We start from the raw sequence: 18,084 nt of genomic DNA on the forward strand, positions 1-18,084 counted from the left end.
AGAGGAGATCTCCTGTTAGTACTTAGCAATAATACTTACTATAATACTACTAATACTGATCATATTATTATAATTTATTATTCTAATTAATACCTATTTGAACTATATAGTGATATCTGCAACAGCATAAAAAAAATCAAGTATTATAAATAACATCAGCTCATTTACATGAGCTCACGTTGCCCTCTAGTGTTTGGAAAGTTTCACCTTCAGGTCAGAGTGGAATAAAGAGAAACACAGCACACGTCAGAAATGCTGTTTACTGTTGTTATACTGAGACATCAACAGCTTACAGAGAAATCCATATGACAAAACAATGTATAGTCATCTCTAAATTATCCACCATGAAAATACAATTAACTTTATACATATAAAACTGATACTGGCACAGAATACAGTCCCCCACATGAATTATGCTTTTGTAAGTATTACCATTTTGGAAAACATTACAAGAGATTTCATATCATCTTATTTTGTAAAATATTATAATAAATAATTATTATTGAAATATTTAACACTCACTAGTGTGTAATGGAAAACAAACAGAAATTCTTCAAGTGCCTCAAGTTAATCCATTTATCTCCTGTTCAACATCTTTGACTGTACATCTCTGTTTGAACCTGCTTATAATCTTCTTTCAGTAGAACCTTATTTACAAACACCTAAGCCATCTTTCTGAAAAAATATGTCTCATCTTGCCTTTAGCAGTTTCATATTGCATCATCTCACGCATGGTTTCAGACATTACATAGCAAAACAGTCAACCAAATTAATTTAGCAAGAAGCAGAACAACTACTATTAAATATAGTGCAAATACGTAACGCAAACAAGTAGCAGCACATCAAGCATTTCACAACGTCCACAAAGGGCCAAGATCCTGCACTGGCTTTTTTTAATCAGTACTCATGGAACAATATTTCCTTTTAAACGTGACGTATTCAGAGGCAGGACGTCAAGAATCAGACGATTCTGTGTAATTCAGTTTCCTCTCACTGGTTGACGCCTCCATCTTGACATATTTACGCAGGTATCGGATGGCTGACAAAGCGCTTACATTCGCCAGCAGAACTGCGAAGAAATACAAACGAAAAGTGAGTCATCATGTTACTCACTTGAGACTTAAGACATGATGATTGAGAGACACATCTTATAGCCTCAGATTATAAAGGCAGGCATTACCATCTTTAAAAAGCTGAAATCAAAATGAAATTCATATTATAAATTCATATTTATATATATTAAAGTACATTAATATTACAGATTAACAGACATACCAGCCTTCCAGGCATCTCCAACTTGTGGGTTTGCAGTTTTCAGCACCCATGAAGCAAATGCAATACAAACCAGACACATGTCTGACTGTTTGAGAGGCAGGAGGGAGGCATCCAACCCTTCAAAAAAAAAAAAAAAACGTGTTATAGAAAACACCCTGAGTCATTACATGTGTCACACAAAATAACAATAAGCATTCACAGAGGAGTCCTGTGAGGTCAAGGGTATTATAATTGGCAATAACACACCAACAGCTGAGGACAAGCCCCCAGTAATATGTTTGGACTTCCTGGTGTGTCACACTGTGACCCAGTCAAATCCTAGCACCTGCGTAGATTACCAAACATACACAAGGAAGCTTGTTGCTACTGATATCTGAAATTAGGACTCTAGTGGCCTTAACAATAATCCTTACAGGCAACTGCTAAAATGTAGATGTTATAGTAGTACCTTTATTATCATAATTACAGCTTACTGGAAATTTAAGAAGGGGGATTTACATATACACTCCCCAGTTTGAGGTATTTACATTACCCTTAACAGCTAAACATAAATTAGAGCACTCTACAGGCGGCTTAGAGAGGACACTCATTGAGTGGAGTAAACTTATCACGTACAACTATTCCTCTTGGCTTTGACTACTACGTGCGTGCAGTCCAGTGAGTGTCCTCTGACAGCTGAGGTAAGAGAGTCTGTCCCGGTCATGAATCTTAACAGCTGACTGAGTGGATGACATATTCTACATTACAACTGCCCACATGTGAGGAAAACACATAAAGCTTCTCTGAAAGAGGCCACATGTAGTGGAAACGTCACCTGTTGCATCTTATGACTACTGAAAAAATATATATTTATCTTGTGTTTTTTATTCCATGCATTGTTCCTCTTTGTTAAAAACCCTGAGCCTACAAAAACTACAATAAAACATTACATAATACTACATAAAACATTTTCAAACGTGTACTCTTCAGCTCATACGTGTGAAGCAGGACTTACTTGGATTTGAAACAGCTATCTGCAAGTCCTCATGTCTGAAGGGCTGCTGTGCTAGCTGTATAGAGATCCTGTCCTCCAGGTGACGGAGAAGTGGATCAGAAAGCATCACACCTTGATTTCCCAGAGCATTCATTGGATAAACTGTCCGAAAGGAACTTGCACTTTGTCTCACAGGTACAAGGGAGTTAGAGGGACTCTGATTCTGGACTTTAGATCCAGTAAGACTAATATTCCTGAAAGAGAGTGCATTTTTCCAAAAGAAATTGTGGCCGAGATCTCTGTCTGTGAAGAAATTCTCATATGCGTCAGTAGAAATCTTAGATGAGCTTGATGTACAACTGAACCTGTTCACCACCCTCACAGGAGCACAGTTTTCTTCTTCATCTGACTCCGCAGCAGAATCATCTGAAGATGAGGATGCAAAGAAGTAATCATAAGCCTCGGGGAACTGAAAGTTTCTGTTGGCTGCTCGAGAGTAGGAAAAGACGGGAACCAGCTCGTCTTTGGCTTGATCTTTTGCTGTGATCAGAGGGTAGAAGAAGCTTTCTGTATCGAACTCAGAGAAGAAATGATCGTAAGTTTCAGGGACAGAATTTCCATCAGTGTAGCAGGTGTTTATGTTATCTGTGGCTGGTTGACTGGGATTTGATTGCTTTCCACCAAAGAAGTACTGAAATACATCTGTGAGAGAGATTCTGTAGCTGTCTGCTGAAGATGAAGCTAAATAGTCCACGTCTTTGTCTTGCTTAGGCACTTGTGTATCAGGCAAATACTTTAGTTGTTCTAATTCTCCTTCCTCTAAGGTTTGTAAAGTTTGGTCTTTCCATGTGTAGCTAAAAGACTCCAGGGCATGTAGATTGTGCACGCTTACATTTTTACAAATCTTTCTGCGGCACGTTTGAGCACTTGCAGGAAGGACTGGTTGAGAAATGTTACTAACAGATGTCAACATCATGTTGTTAGTGTAAATATCAGTACCTAGACTCACTGGGACGGGTTCACTCTCCCACATAACACCTCTTGAAGAGACCGAACCTAAACTTTGTTCAGGCTTGGACTTGTCCATTTGATTAAAGAATCCTGAATCCATCATAGTTAACACGTCATTTTCCTCATTTTCTTGTAAAGAAGGGAGGGAGCTGGGTGGAGCAGCTGTGCTGGTCATTCGTAAACGCAGAATATCTTTTATCGTCAACTTCTCCATCTCACTCCAAAAAGAAGACATAGCAAACACTGACTGTTTTGAATCTGGTGTCTTTTCAGGTTTACATTCTCCTTTAGATGGTATGATGGCATCTTCTGCTTTGAGCACCAAATCACATTTTGAATCTGTTGTGTCATTTGATACAGAAGTTTCAGGTCCAGATGTGTCGCATCTCTCTGCAGGTTTTGTCAGTATTAGTGATGCTTTTTCTTCTTTAAGTCCAGTGTCATTTTGACTGACAGATAAACAAGAACTTCTGGACATGTCTGCGATATTTTCATTTGAGAGTGACATGACTGACTCTGTGTCCAGAATACAGCAGGATGAGAGGTGAGTTGTGAAATCTGAAGGATTTGGCTGACTTTTGCCTGTTAGATTAATTTCACCAGATGGCATGGGGTTCTCACTATGAACATCCATTATTTGTGATGCTGATAATTCGGCTGTTGTTGTGTTTTCCTCTGACAAAACATCAAATTTGGATAAAGTGTGACACACTAGAGGATACTCTGTTTGCCGTACTGTAATATTTATATCTAAACTGGGACTTTTAAACAGACAGCATTGATCTGACGGTAAATTGCTGGTGTCTAATGTTAATGTAGTGCAGTTCACTTGAGCGTCAGGACTGTTCATACCATCTGCAGACACAGGAAAGTGAGTCTTTTCCTGTGTCGAGCTATACTGATCTGTGTAGTGACAGTCAATTTCCAGCTGTTGTTGGGGCTCATCCTCTCTTTGACACAGTGTGTGGATGTCTCCGCCAGAATTTCCAGCCTCTTCAGCCAGGACTGACTTAGCAGCAGATAGTCTGTCATTTTGGACGACGTCCACGTCGGGATCATTTGACTCTGCGCTTGGTAAAATGCTTTGAGTTAGTGATTTGACCTCTGCTGTACACAAGTCTGGATTTTGTTCATTTTCACAACAAATATTAGAATGATTTATTTTATCAGACTGCTGGAAACCTGCTGTTACTGTGTCCAGGTCTGAATTACCAGCTACACCAGGATGTTTAAGTCGAGCTGATTCTTCTACTTGTAATTTGCTGCATGGTTGTAAATTTGTTGTGACATTACCACTGTTGTTTGATGCTGACATTATACTGTCAGTTTGCCTCAGTGGGGTTACTGACCTACCATTAGTTACATTACTAACAGTCAGGCCTGTTGCTTTATACCTTCCCTCTCTGACTAAGCTCTCCGGTAAATGCTGGTATTGACTGAAACATGGAGGACTGCAGTGAGAAAGATCTTTTACTTTTATCTCCTTAGCAGATATCTTCACTGGGAGATCACTGGTGGCTGAATATCCAGCTAAAGAGGCCATAACAGTTTTCTGTGGTTCATTTGAATAAAATAAATTAATATCCTCAGGTACCGTTGCTCCTCTCCATGCATACTGCTCTTCCTCTGAGTCGCTCTGCTTGACTAAAACCTGTCTCTCATATCCATGCACGCTCTCAGTTGGCTCAACACTGAGTCGTCTCTTCTTCTTCCTCTTCCTTCTGATAGAGGCAGATGGAGACGATTCTTGGCTTGCTGTTTTGTTTATACTTGTTGCATCTGGCTGTGAAACATTCGGGTCTTCCTTCCATTTTACATTTGTCATTGTTTCTAAATCACTCCATGAATCAGTGCTGCACTTTTTAATGGGAGTTAACTGACTTGTCAACAAATACCCCTGTTTAACGTCCTCCAGAGGTGTGCACATTTCCACCTTCATCACTTTGTCAGTGTTAGGTGTCGTCTCGACCCCGTTTGGTAAGTCAAGAGACTGTGTTGCCTCATTTACTCTGGTTTCTGTGCCGGTTTCCTCTGTGATGAATATTCTTGTTTCAGGGTTAGTCTTGAGCACTGAGTTACTGGCTGCAGGTTCAGGGGAAATGTTGGAACCAGGCTTGTCTTTTTTCATTGTTTTCATTACATTGCTGATGGTGTCGACAGGCTCCATGGTCTCTTTGCCAACTGCTGTTTCACCCCTGGCAGGCAGACAGTTTAACTTGGGGATGTTTTTTGGCAAAGAAGTGCTGCTGGCTTGTTGCCCATCACTACAGTGCTCCTCCTCCTGCATTACCTCTCTGTTTTTTCTAACTCTCACTTGGCTTGGCTCAGTAAGCCTCTCAGCCTCTGCAACATTTTTCAGCCTTTCAAAGAATACATTGATAGATTGCAGGTGTATATCCTCCTCACTGCCCGAGAGGACGCTCTCCATTCCACCTATGCCGTGTTTGCCAAGGTAATGCTCCACAGGAGAGCCCTCACAGTCTGGGGGGCCGTCCATTGGGCAGTCAGCCTCTGAAAAGCCTGCTGTCACGTCGACTTTCTGAAACCTCTTTGCAACAATGGACCCTGTATCATCCATGTCACTCATCCCAGAGTCATCCACAGCTGCCAACGAAGGAGGAAGCAGGTTGCACTCCTCACACTCCGTAAAGAAGCATTCCCAGTCACGGTCAGAGATCTCCACACTGAATTCAAAGTCTTCCATTTCACTTAGATGGTGCAATAGAACCTGCAAAATCAATCAAAAGATGTATGTTTCAAAAGTAATCACTGGTAAAACTATCTGCATTTTTTTCAGATACTTTTAGCATTACAAAATTAAAGCTATTCCGAATTCAAGCTGCCACAATAGAAACATCTATCTATCTATCTATCTATCTATCTATCTATCTATCTATCTATCTATCTATCTATCTATCTATCTAATATAACATAAAAAACATAATATAATATAATATAATATAATATAATATAATATAATATAATAGAAAACTATCCAGTAATCCAAAGCTAATTACAGTATTAATTTTCTCTGTATTTCTGGCTGTCTGCTTATGTAATTGTACACCCATGCAGGTGTCCTACCTGTCCTGCTTGAGCTGTGATCCTGGTCTACAGGAGGTGAGAGGTCTGGAGTCTCAGCAGCACCATGTTGTATGTCCTTAGGTGGGCGTTCGTTTGCACGAGCATGCAGCACAGCAAGCCCCATGATTTGATAAATATAGAGCGGTGCTTATGATCACGTAATACACGTAACGTTCCATCTCCAACAGAGGCATAACGTTTCAGAACTTTAAATACACTCTGTACTAGTGAACTGCTTAACTGGTTACTCAGCAGTTTTGATTTAACTATTTGAATATTGATTTACTACATATAATTGGAATCTGAAATAAAAGTGATGTAATATTATTATATTTAATCAAATAAGTGATAAGGAGCTTAAAATCCAGCAGTACATAAAGCAGCTGCTGCTGACTCCAACAACGTTCAGGCTCTCAGCAGATATAGAGGTCATGTGATGTGTGTGACAGTCAACTGATACCTCTCTGGTGTGATGTCATGGAGTCACAGTGGACCTGAATCTTTCCAGGAGAGCCAGAACGATCAGATCAGGGGATGAGACTGAAGCTGCATCACATGGGACTAATGTGACTCAGCTAATCCTAAATGACAGAAAAAAAAACAACATGTTTACTTCATCTGAGGAAAACGGACATTGGTTATACTTTCTAAAAAAGGCTTACTTTCACTATGAAATGAAGTTGTTACTTGTGGCTTTAGTCACCCTCCAATCAAAAATGCACTTTTTTACCCTATAATGCATATTTCCTGTTAGTTCACTTGGATATTTCACTCAGGATCATGTTTGTATACAGTTTTTATATTTATCTAATAAAGCAGGAAAGTTTCTCAGTGCTCACCTCACATTGTGTAACAGCTAGTTTGGAAACCAAATGTGGTCCGATAAGTCATTTAGAGAAGTGTGATGTGGAAACCTAAAGCTAGTTGAATGGCATTTTCTAAGTCAAACATTTGCACATAGTTTGATGATGTAAAAGGAACAGATGTAATGTTAAGCCTTTTTAATGAGGTAACTGAACTTTCTGTGGGGAAACCATAAGAGACCTAGGTGATTATTCAATGCAGAATTTTCTGCATGTCAGTACAAAAACAATCAACCCGAACATTCTTCTTAATGGTTCATAGTCACTGATCTACAGATGATTTACTAACCAAGCTCTTATTCAGCCTACCAACAGATTCATTTAATTGTATTTGTAACATTTTCATGTTTCACAAATAAATCTCTTTTTGATCACTTTTTTTTATCACAATGGTTTGGACAGGTTTAGGCACAAAAGACATCTTGGTCACAGTTGTTAAACTCCATAGATAGACATAGACAAATACTCTAATAATATAAATATATGCCGACCGTCCAAATAAAGTGCTCAAAAGTTTTCTTAGCTGCTTTTTGGAGTCAGCAAGTTGTGGTAGAAAGCTTTTGTTACATATACCTACATAAGCATATACTTCTATATTACTTCTTGTCTTGCTATATTTGTGATTGACTCATATGCACATTTACTTTGGTGTTTCAATTCAACAATCAAATTTAACACATGAACATGCTGCTAAGCTTTGTGAGACACTTAAATACTTGGGTAGCAGAAATTATGGCCCAGATGTCTGCCATTAGGGAGTACAGTTTATCTGATGAGAGCTTGAGCCTTTGTTTACAACTATCAGTAAGGCTTAGTAAAGACAATGAGATTACGGGACCATCCTTGCTGTCAAAATGTCACTGACACTAAAAGATACCAAGATAACCTATCAGTCCTGATCTCATTATCAACTGTTAAACTGTACTTAACTGATGCCTAATGTGCCTTAATTGCAGTTGAATGTAGTAATTATAATTTGGAACAAAATACCACACAATATATTTTACTGCTTGCCAAAGGTGCAGTTTTGTTAATTTACATTATGAAATGTGATTAATTTGGTAGATTTTTCACAATAAAAGCCTCAGTTTTGCAGCGTACCACAGACCATCAACGATGAAATTTGAGGATTTTTTGCATTTGTAAAGACACACAGCCCTCACATTTTCCTTCACAGTGTCACTCTACATGCAGAATTTGCATCTCACACTTTCACAGGCTGTAACTATAGGCCTTTATTTGCCTAATTTTCATCACTATAGATATTTATGAGAAAACAGACCCTCTAATTAGCCAAACCACAGCCTGGGCTGTGTGCCCAAGAGGGCCCTCTCAATTCATCAGCTGTGATAAAGGGAGACAAGCCAGGGCCTGTGTGGCTACTGCACCTGGGGCAGCGGGCCGTTTTGACACGGGTGGGATTCTGTTTCCATCAACAGGATTAGGCTCTTATGAGTCAGTTCTCGGAGTTAAGACTGGAATCTGTTTGGGCTGTTTCACAGCGGCTAATGCGACAGAATTTCACCCTAATTGTTTACCATGTCAGCCCCGGCAACTCAGCGTCAATTAAACAAAGCCCAGTAAACAGACACATTCAGCAGCAGCTCAGTGACATGCTGTTTAAACAGAGAGGAGTTTGTGTATGGTCTTGTTACCAAGCATCCTTAGTTGGTGGCATCTTATGTGTCAAACAGGGGTGCAAAGTCTTAATTATGGCAAAGTAATGGGTAGAAAAACAGAAAACAGTAGACAAAGATTCCTATTTTGGATCTTTGTGGACTGTTTAGAAAGCAAGTTGGCTGTTTAGCTATTGGCAAATGCCACACAGGTTGATGTAGACTCCTTACAGGAGAGCTTAACAGCTAAGAGTTCAAAACACTTTGAGACAACGAGAGAAAAAAAGTACTTCAGTTACAGCATATAGGTATAAAAGAAAGAGTAATCACTCTCCTGCTTAATTAGTAGTCATTGTTTGAGAACAGGAAGTGACCCAGCTTCTGTAATTTTTTATCTTTTTTTACTGGAAATGTGTGGCAGCATCAAAGATCAGTGAAGTCACATCTGTTATGCACATGAAAATATATATTTTTTTAGAAAGGGAAACAAAGCTAATACATTTCTTTCTTTGAATTTAATAAATTAGTTGGTGCACATTAGCCTGACACCATGATGCTCCAACATTTGCATACGTTTATAATGTGGCTACGTTTTTTGATTTTCAGAAATAATAAATGTAAGGCTACCTTACAAATGAGGAGGAAGGTGATAGCACTGGTATAAATCAATTATTTTGAGGAAGGATCAATCCCAATTTACTGCCCCATTTTAATCAATGTGTTATCAGTTTAACATGAGTTAATGCTTATGTATACACCAACTGGCCGTCATGCAATCCAATGTGATCCCATACTCTGCTTTAATGAAGCTTATAGTGTTTCAGTTGTGTTGGTGTCAGAGAGGTATTAATGTAACTATGATGTTTACTATTGAGGTTGTAGTTTGCACTGGTGTTTCTAATATTCTGGCCACCCCATTTACAAAAATGAGAGGGACATAATATTAGAAACAACTCTCAATATGATGCACTCCTGTACAACAACAGCACCCAAGACTTTTTATCCAGCACCAGTTTGCTTTCACAGGTCTGATAGTTACTTTTGCACGGGTGAAGCTGCTCTTAAATGTGTTAACCGACTGTTTCAAAATACCAGGAAGTAGTCTCGTCCCAGTGTAAGATTTCAAATGGTCGTACCTGTCGCCTACTGGTTTATCCTCACCTCATAGTGGGGCGCCTGCAGGCACTCAGGAGGATTATGCGACCTGACAATGGTGAGATTTGATCAGGCGCACAAACAAAACATCATTGTCTTCTCAAACCTCAAATGTCACCGACAACACAGCAGTATCAATGCTCCAGCCGTTTGGGGGTCATGTCAAAATCCACCAAGTAGTCGGCTCTGCAGGATTTAGACTGCACCTCCAGGCTACTGTACCCACACTGCGACCTGCTTTTAATAAAAACAACCCATTTATTAATTTAGCCAGAAACGGCCTCATGAAGAACTGTTTGTTGTTTTTCAATATAAACAGTCTCCACATTTGTTCTTACCAAGTGTTTCTAACTGTGGATGACCTCCATGACCGATGCAAGGGTGCAGTGCTTCCAATCAAACACAAGATGGCGCCAACCACCGAGTCAAGACCACACGAAGCGCCACTGACGTCGAATGAGGATCTTTGAAATGTACCGAAATTATTCCGGTCTTTTACTAAAGTATAAGTAGCAATACAACACTGTAAAACACCAAATATCACGAAGAGAAAGTCCACTATACTAAGATCCATTTTTCAGTTTTTGTTGACATTTACATACATCAGAGGGTCATAATATTAGAAATACCTCTCAATATAATCCAGTCTAGTTTAACACTGCTGCAGACTACAACCTCAACAGTAAACGTGATAGTTCAGACAGCTTCTTGTTCAGTCACTCTCTTTTTCTTCTCCTTCTTCCTCTGTCAACGTCCACTTTGGTCTTTTCAGCTTTGGCATTATGTCCATAATGTTGCCTGCTTGCCTAGCTCCTGTTCTGGCATGACACTGGCTCTGCTCTCTGTCAGCATTCAGCTTTTCCTGGTGGTACACACACTACACTGAACATTAACTAACAGCAACTATAGTTCATAGACGTTTGCTTTACTGTCTATAAGGGAACTGTCAATAAACGAGAGTCGAGGCGGAGCAGCCAGAGGACATCAGAGGGAAAACAGAATGAAAATATGATCCAATTTCACCCAAAGCATTACAAGAGTGGGAAGACACAATTCATCTGATTACATGTCAATGTAGCATCACAACCTGTTATTTTATGGTAGAAAAGTTACACAATGTTCCTTTCAGGGGGGATAAAACTTCCTTTTATCAATATTAAAAGTGCATATACTTGTGTGGTGAACTTGATTGTACTTCCACCCAGCTTTGACCTGAACAGGGACTTTAACCTACAAAGTAGCTTTGTGTAATAATAAGACATGTATGCTTACAATTATGCTGTCTGAAATGTAGTGGAGTAGAAGCAGAACGCAGCATAAAATGGGTAAGTTTTTAAAGAGCGTACTTACATGTGTTACATTTCACTACTGTAAATAGAGAGACATAAGTAGTATAATTATGTTTTTTGTTATGAAGGCTACATTTGAAAAAAAAAATACAACACAAAATGTTTTTCTATATGACCTACAGTTCTTTCTCTAAACCTCTCTAATCCAATGGTATGTTATAGGTCTGTATGTATTCAAATGCAGCAATTACATCAATGTCAACACCTTATAGACAATGCAGTTAACTTATGCATTTTCATTTTAGACTTTCTGATACATGCTCAGGAATAAAAGTCAATGCATCAAATAACTTTAAATGAATCTCCTTAGATCAGCATGCAGCGTATAGGACTATAATCTTTATCTTGCTCTGCATATTGTTTTTGATAGGAAACTGAGCAGACTTGCTGAGAGCTATAAGGTATATTAAACCTCACAGCTGCACAAACGATTCTTTCATAGTATGCAGATACATCTTAAGCTACATTCATAAATCCAATGCTTTAATCTATTGGTTCCATCTCCATTGCTTCCTTCCCCCTCACCATTATGCATACAACCACATGATTACACATAAGCTGGTGTCAAGGTATTTTTAGACCTCCCGATGGTGGGTCGAATTCTTCTTTCAGTTTCCAGCCTTAAGGCAGTCTGACTCGTTGCACATAAAACAATTTAGCCCCTTTTCACCACTTCTTCCCTTGAAGTGAAACAGCTGAAGTGATTGTAAAGCAAGCCAAGTGAGACCTACACACTGGTGAAGCTGAACAGCGCACAATTAAGGCAGCAGACGCGTGACATCAGCTATGTGCCCGAGGTGTAGGGTGACCCTGGCTGACACTGGTCCGTCTCTGGTCTCTGTCTGTCCTGAACCCATACAGCCCTGCAGGCCTCATTGGCTAGAGTTAATTAGTGAAAGATAGACAACACTGTTCACTTCATCTGCACAGCTTTTGATGCTATAGTGACAATATTAATATCTGTTAGGCTGTGTCATTGAATCAAAGTTAAGCCCAACATGCATGAGCTCTTATCAGCACTTCCTCTTTCCCTGATCTCTTTATGATTATGAAGTATTGTTTGAATTGTTTTGTTAATCAAATCTGTGTTTTCATGTTCCTAAATGTGATTATTCCCAAACGCTGTGACATCATGAACCTTTTGTTTTACTTTGTTTCACAAGAATCCCTCATATCACTTAGCTTTTCAGACAGGACATCCTCATTTTGCAAGACAAACAAAGAGCAAATAATAACCTTCCAAAAAAAAAATTTGACGACCTGAACCGCTCCATATGTTTGGCATTATTTCCAATAGTTTTAGCTTTTATCCTAGTTTCTTTGTTTGTTTAATTGTTTAAGACTTTCTTGTATCTACAGTTTCTTCAATTCTGCAACAAGATCACAATAATTTAAAATGAAAAATGTAATTTGTTCTGAAACAAAACTTTCAGTGCAGCCTTTAAGCCTCCTGCTTAGCTTGTTTGTCTCTGTTTTCATGGCTGCCACAGATCTTATTTCCATTTTATTTCAGTGAGGTTTAAATTGAATGAAATGTTGTGGTTTCTTTCATGTTTGCGTTCACTTTCCTTGGAGACCAAATAATGCTGTCTCTCCCTCTCTGCTTCTCTGCAGACGGGCTCCTAAAAATCTGTTTACTCTGAGTTAACCATACGGCGAGCCATGTAAGAAATCATTCTTCTCTCAGTGGACTTGGTGGGTTAATAAGTTATCTGAGGACAAAGAGCTGACAAGCCCACCACCACAAACAGAGCGATAGTCTTCCTTCCTTTGGCCTGGGTCACTGGGGTTATCAGTGACAAGGGAACAATAGGAAGTGGTAAGACCAATCACATCATAGTACTGTCACTCACCGCCTGCATGCATGGGAAACAGAGCTGTCCATCCACTGCTCCCATCGCATGTGATACACCCAGGCTCCTGTGCTGTCACCACACTCAGCGTGTCACATAGCATGTCACAGCCCTTTTGACCTCCCATTTATTACTACTGCTCAGTGCTCACCGTCAGGGGCTGGCAACAATCATGGCCTGGTGTGAATGTCTCTTCAGAGCATCTGTGCAGAGTACCACTGAATAACAGACATTAAAAAGAAAGCAGCATACTTGTTGTTGGCAGAAGTATGATTTGCAAATACTTCCAGAGCTGTTACAGAAGACGAGATGTCAAGATTCATGAAGATCAGACCATACAGATTGTACACATGCCTGACCTCAGGTGTTGGTGGAAACCAAAAACTGAGCAAAAAGACAATAAAAATTGTACTATTGGAACACTGAGCTACTTTAACTTTTTTTAAAGAATACTTCTTTCACCACTGAATGTACTGAGTATTGTTTGAACATGATGTTTTTAATTTCATCATCAAAGACTATACTGAAGTAAATTTAAAAGCGAAATGTGCCTGCCAACTTGGTTAACCTCCAATACTTAATTACATTTGATACAGACATAATTTATATTGTAAATTGTACTTTTCCAGTTTTTACTGTTATTTCTAAATTTAGAGAATAATATTTCATCTGAAAAGATTCATTGTGTTAGCTATCAGAGATGCACACAGTGCATCCTATTCAGCTATGTTTAGATCTGTGTCTTTGGATTCAAATTATTTTAATGTCATTTTTCAGGAGCCAGTTTAACATCTGATACTGTAAACAGATACTGTCTAACCAAGTTCTCCCACACCACACTGTTCCTCCCCATCCTGCACTGCCGCCTCAAATCCACTTCAGGACACCATTACTTGTCTACGATGGCTCAGGAGCATCCTATTTTTGAGTTGTATCCTCACAGTTGATTGCACTCATTGTAAGTCACTTTGGATAAAGGCTTCAACCAAATGAATATAATAATCTAAAGTAATCATGAAGTGGCCTATAAGTGGCACCTCACCCCTTGTAAAAGTGTTATCTTTAGTTTGGCTGTAACTTGATCATGAAGTCAGTTTTCAGGGTGTCTCCTCCCCAGTAAGGAAAAGGCGTATTACACAGGTTGCAACCTTGTCAAAACCAGCCTGTAAATCACAGACTGGGCGTTCAGCCTGGCAGTGCACACACCCTGCACACCCTTGAGTCTGGAATCTATGCACAACAAGTTTGAGTCAAATGTCTATCTGTGTGTGTTGTACCCTACGTGCCCTCTGGGTCTGAGTCAGCCAGCTGGTGAGAGTAGGTGTTTTGCTACTGAGGGCATGGGCCGTCCCCTTTGTAACCTCAAGTGAGTTCGTCACTGGGCAGAATGACTGATAGATGGCACAAGATACATCCACTCTGCAACCTATTTGTGGTTTAACAGCCACACATTTCCTCACATTTTCAATTTGTTTGCTTCCTGTTGATGTGGATCACCCACAGTGTTAAAATGACTCTCCCCTGAAACCACTCAATGCACAAGGTTATCAATGGCTGACAACAGAGCCTCGACAGTGAAGTAAACTGTAGAGCCTACCTCCCTGGTTTGTTTAACCACAGCTGGTTGTTTGTTGCCTGACATTTGTTAATGATGCGTCGCTTCGAAGCTGAATGGCACATTCTTGCACTGACACTTCAGATGTTTTTAACTCTTTTGCCATTGAGGTCCAGAAGACTGTGGATCAAGTAGGAGTGAAAGGCAGCTAAATTAACGCAACCAGTCAGTCAATGCTGGCCTTTGCCGCCTGAGAGTGTGGAAGAATTTGCATTGAGGCAAAGCCATTCACGCAACAATACAGTGGGTCCCTGACAAGTGCTCCAGTGCTCGTCTGGGTCTGGGGGAGTGTAGCTCTCCAAGGAAAGAGACTCTTCACTTGTATGATGCCAGAGGCCAAATGGAGAGCTTAGGTAACAAGAGGCAAGTTGAAGCTTATTTGCTTGGTAGTTGCCATAACAGAAAGGGTAATAAGTAGTATTGGCTGACGTGTTCCTCCTGCTTAATGAGTCACAACAAAAGCAAACGGTCAGAGGTCAGCACTACCAATAATGTCGGCTCCTAAAACCTCTAAGTGTTGCAACCCTTTCACACTGCAGAATAATCACTGCTGACTGCAGGACAATGTGTGAAGTCAGGTTTATGCTATATTTACATATTGTCAACAGAATGGGAAGAACTGGAAAACTCATTATTCCCATTTAGGAGCACTCGTGCATTATTCCAGGATGGTTATGTCACTGTTTCTCCAGAGAAAACTAAATTAGCTTCTTGAGTATGCATATATTTATAGCTGTTTGTTCACAAGTGAAACCAGATACAGACCCACATTGTGTAAGTTGTTTTTAATCAGTCAATATTTAGTTTAATTAAATATAACCACAGCCATTTTGCCAGAGGTTTGTTTACACTAATGCAGTTTCTTTCACCAAATGGGAGATATCGTAGCCAACGTAAATATCAATCTCAGAATTAAAAACGCAGAGGCTGACATTAACAGTTTTCTCCCCTGACCATAAGAAAGCAGTGTCTATTAACATATTTGGTAAATATGCTTAATAGCAGGGATTTGGTAGCAATTATCTTTCCACTGCAGAGGCTTGTGGAAGTGGAAGTCCCCTAATTTTACACACAAAGGCCAATTCACTCATAATGTACAATATTAATCACCCTTTAAAACAGTTGAATAATGTCTGGAAGAGCTAAACAAAGTAACATGTGACATCATAGGGTTGCTTCACAAGAAAATCTTGTGTTAAAACCAGGTGGGCGTAGAAATGAGACTGGCTGTTTACCAGATAAAGTCTAACAAACAGACACTTTTCTGTTTCTTTGTTAAAAGTATAAAATCCAACATTTTCTGATATTATAAACTATCGATGAAAGAATAGTTATGAATTCAGTAAATTGGTATTTTAGTGTTTTCTATATCAAACTTTGTTGTTAAAATGTTTCATAAACCTGACAGTTTAAAGAAACGCAAATGCAATTGATCAACTTGTATCACATGGATGACGGAAAAGGCTTCACGTAGCATATTACATACAGCATCACACATATAAGAAAGATATACAGAATATACAATGTTATACATTGCACTACATCATTACACACCAAGTAGAACGTTAGAAAAAGGTTAAATCTGAGGTGTAAAGGTCACCTACCCTGCAAGGCTGAAGAGCAGCCAGGAGAAACAAACACCTGCCAGCTTTTGGCCGTGCTGCTGGTGATGATGATGTCATTACTCTCCCTGGGTTCACTGCAAGTTCTCACCTAATCTTGTATGATTGTTAAACCACAGCGGACTGTAACCTCATTGTAATACTGGTTGACGCCCATACACCCGGGCAAAATTTCATGATTTCCAAATGATCTTTACATGTATCTGTCAAATCCAGATAAAAATACTTTATGTTGCAAAACCATGGCTGGTTTCGCTCAATTACCCTAACACACTGCGGTTTGCTTTGAATAATGTTGCCCACGCTACATTTCTAAGAAGAATTACACTGGGAAAACCCACTAAAGGTCTCAAGGGTCAAAATGTTGTTGTGTGTGTGTGTGTGGCCACTTTTGACTCAAAATGCTGGGGTGATGGGTAGTTGGAAGAAAAAGAGACCAACAAAGACCATATACTTGAGCAACTCTGTGTACTTCACAATTTTAATCAAACTACACAGAACATAACATGCTGGGAGAGAGCCTACCCCCACTGTAGCCTGGGAAAATGCCAGCTTGTCTTGAGAACTTCGAAACAATCACTCCTTCCCCTCCTCTACTCTCTCAGGGCTCCCACTGTGTTGTAATATAACCTTAGAAGGGGGTACCAGGGCTGTGAGAGGTTAGTGCTGTCAGTGGGTACATTATAGTAAAAGCTGCTGGACTGCCACATGATATTACTAAATACTAGCTGTCGCTTTGAGGTTGCTGAGGTGAACTGCTTGGTTTTGGCAGGTGGGGAGCCGGGTGGGGCTCGGGCTTTCACAGTAGGTTCTGGTTGATTAAAAGTGTTTCAGCGCAGTGGTGACCGGTGGTACCCAACCGCTTGCCATGAGGAAACTAACAGCATCCTATATTACAATGATCAGCTGGGGCTTGTGAGTGTTCCCACAACAATCAGAACATGAGAGGGAGAGCATGTGGAGATTTAAAGGGGTGAGGTCTTTTTAATATCGTCCCACTGAAAGGATTGAGTCAGTCTCTGTCAGCCTTCTGTAGGTTTATGAGCTCAACTCCTGGTTGCTGCAAATACTCAGTTTAAAGTAACAGTTCAATTAAGACATTTACATGTTTTACAGTCACCACACTATATCCTGATTTATTGTTTTAAAGATTTGTGACGTGTGACGTGTTAAAACAAAATAGAAGAGACTAGAACAGGACAATACAGGATAGAATATGCTAAATAGTGATAATAGTAAGAGAACATAGAATAATAGAATAAATTAGGTTAGAACGGAAGAGAATAGACAAACACAGAAAGAAATCCATTCATCCAAATTTTGAAGATGGTTAAAAGATGTTGTTAGGACCTGTAAAAGCAACGCTCAATACCCATTGCAGTGTAATGAGTCTTCATCGACATGTTACATTGAATATTGTCACATCTTATTGTAGTTAAGCAAAATACTAGCTGAGCCAATTTGCTAGCTAACATATCTACATCAAGAGTTTGCCTAGTAGATCTTTAATATCGACCAGTCGGTTTCCTTCCTATTTCTGTGGTAACATTTAAGTTTTTTCTGATATGATTCCTGATCAGTAGCACAGCATCACATGCCTTTCAAAACTGATACGATAAAAAATAAGATTGTTTTATGATCTATGGTTAAGGTTTGGATAGGTTTAGA

General features: G+C 39.5%; 1 protein-coding gene across 1 annotated transcript; it reads right to left on the reverse strand.

Annotated features, from left to right (window-relative positions):
• Positions 1 to 246: 246 nt before the first annotated feature.
• perm1a (PPARGC1 and ESRR induced regulator, muscle 1a) lies at positions 247 to 10,358 on the reverse strand. Its single transcript, XM_019254408.2, has 7 exons — positions 10,316 to 10,358; positions 9,984 to 10,214; positions 6,804 to 6,924; positions 6,344 to 6,522; positions 2,270 to 5,987; positions 1,276 to 1,392; positions 247 to 1,069 (listed from the first exon to the last, which is right to left on the reverse strand). The coding sequence occupies exons 5-7, from the start codon at positions 5,961 to 5,963 to the stop codon at positions 954 to 956; spliced, it is 3,927 nt and encodes a 1,308-aa protein (XP_019109953.2). The 5' UTR covers positions 5,964 to 5,987; positions 6,344 to 6,522; positions 6,804 to 6,924; positions 9,984 to 10,214; positions 10,316 to 10,358; the 3' UTR covers positions 247 to 953.
• Positions 10,359 to 18,084: the final 7,726 nt, after the last annotated feature.

The sequence above is a fragment of the Larimichthys crocea genome, chromosome XV (genome assembly GCF_000972845.2).
Source record: "Larimichthys crocea isolate SSNF chromosome XV, L_crocea_2.0, whole genome shotgun sequence".
NCBI classification, from domain to species: domain Eukaryota; kingdom Metazoa; phylum Chordata; class Actinopteri; family Sciaenidae; genus Larimichthys; species Larimichthys crocea.

Excerpts from the sequence above, each read along its gene's own strand:
- perm1a (XM_019254408.2), bottom strand. The coding sequence starts at position 5,963 with ATGGAAGACTTTGAATTCAGTGTGGAGATCTCTGACCGTGACTGGGAA. Across the intron at positions 1,393-2,269 it reads GATAGCTGTTTCAAATCCAA|GGTTGGATGCCTCCCTCCTG; the intron begins GTAAGTCCTGCT and ends TTTTTTTTGAAG. Across the intron at positions 1,070-1,275 it reads TGGAGATGCCTGGAAGGCTG|TTCTGCTGGCGAATGTAAGC; the intron begins GTATGTCTGTTA and ends ATTTCTTCGCAG.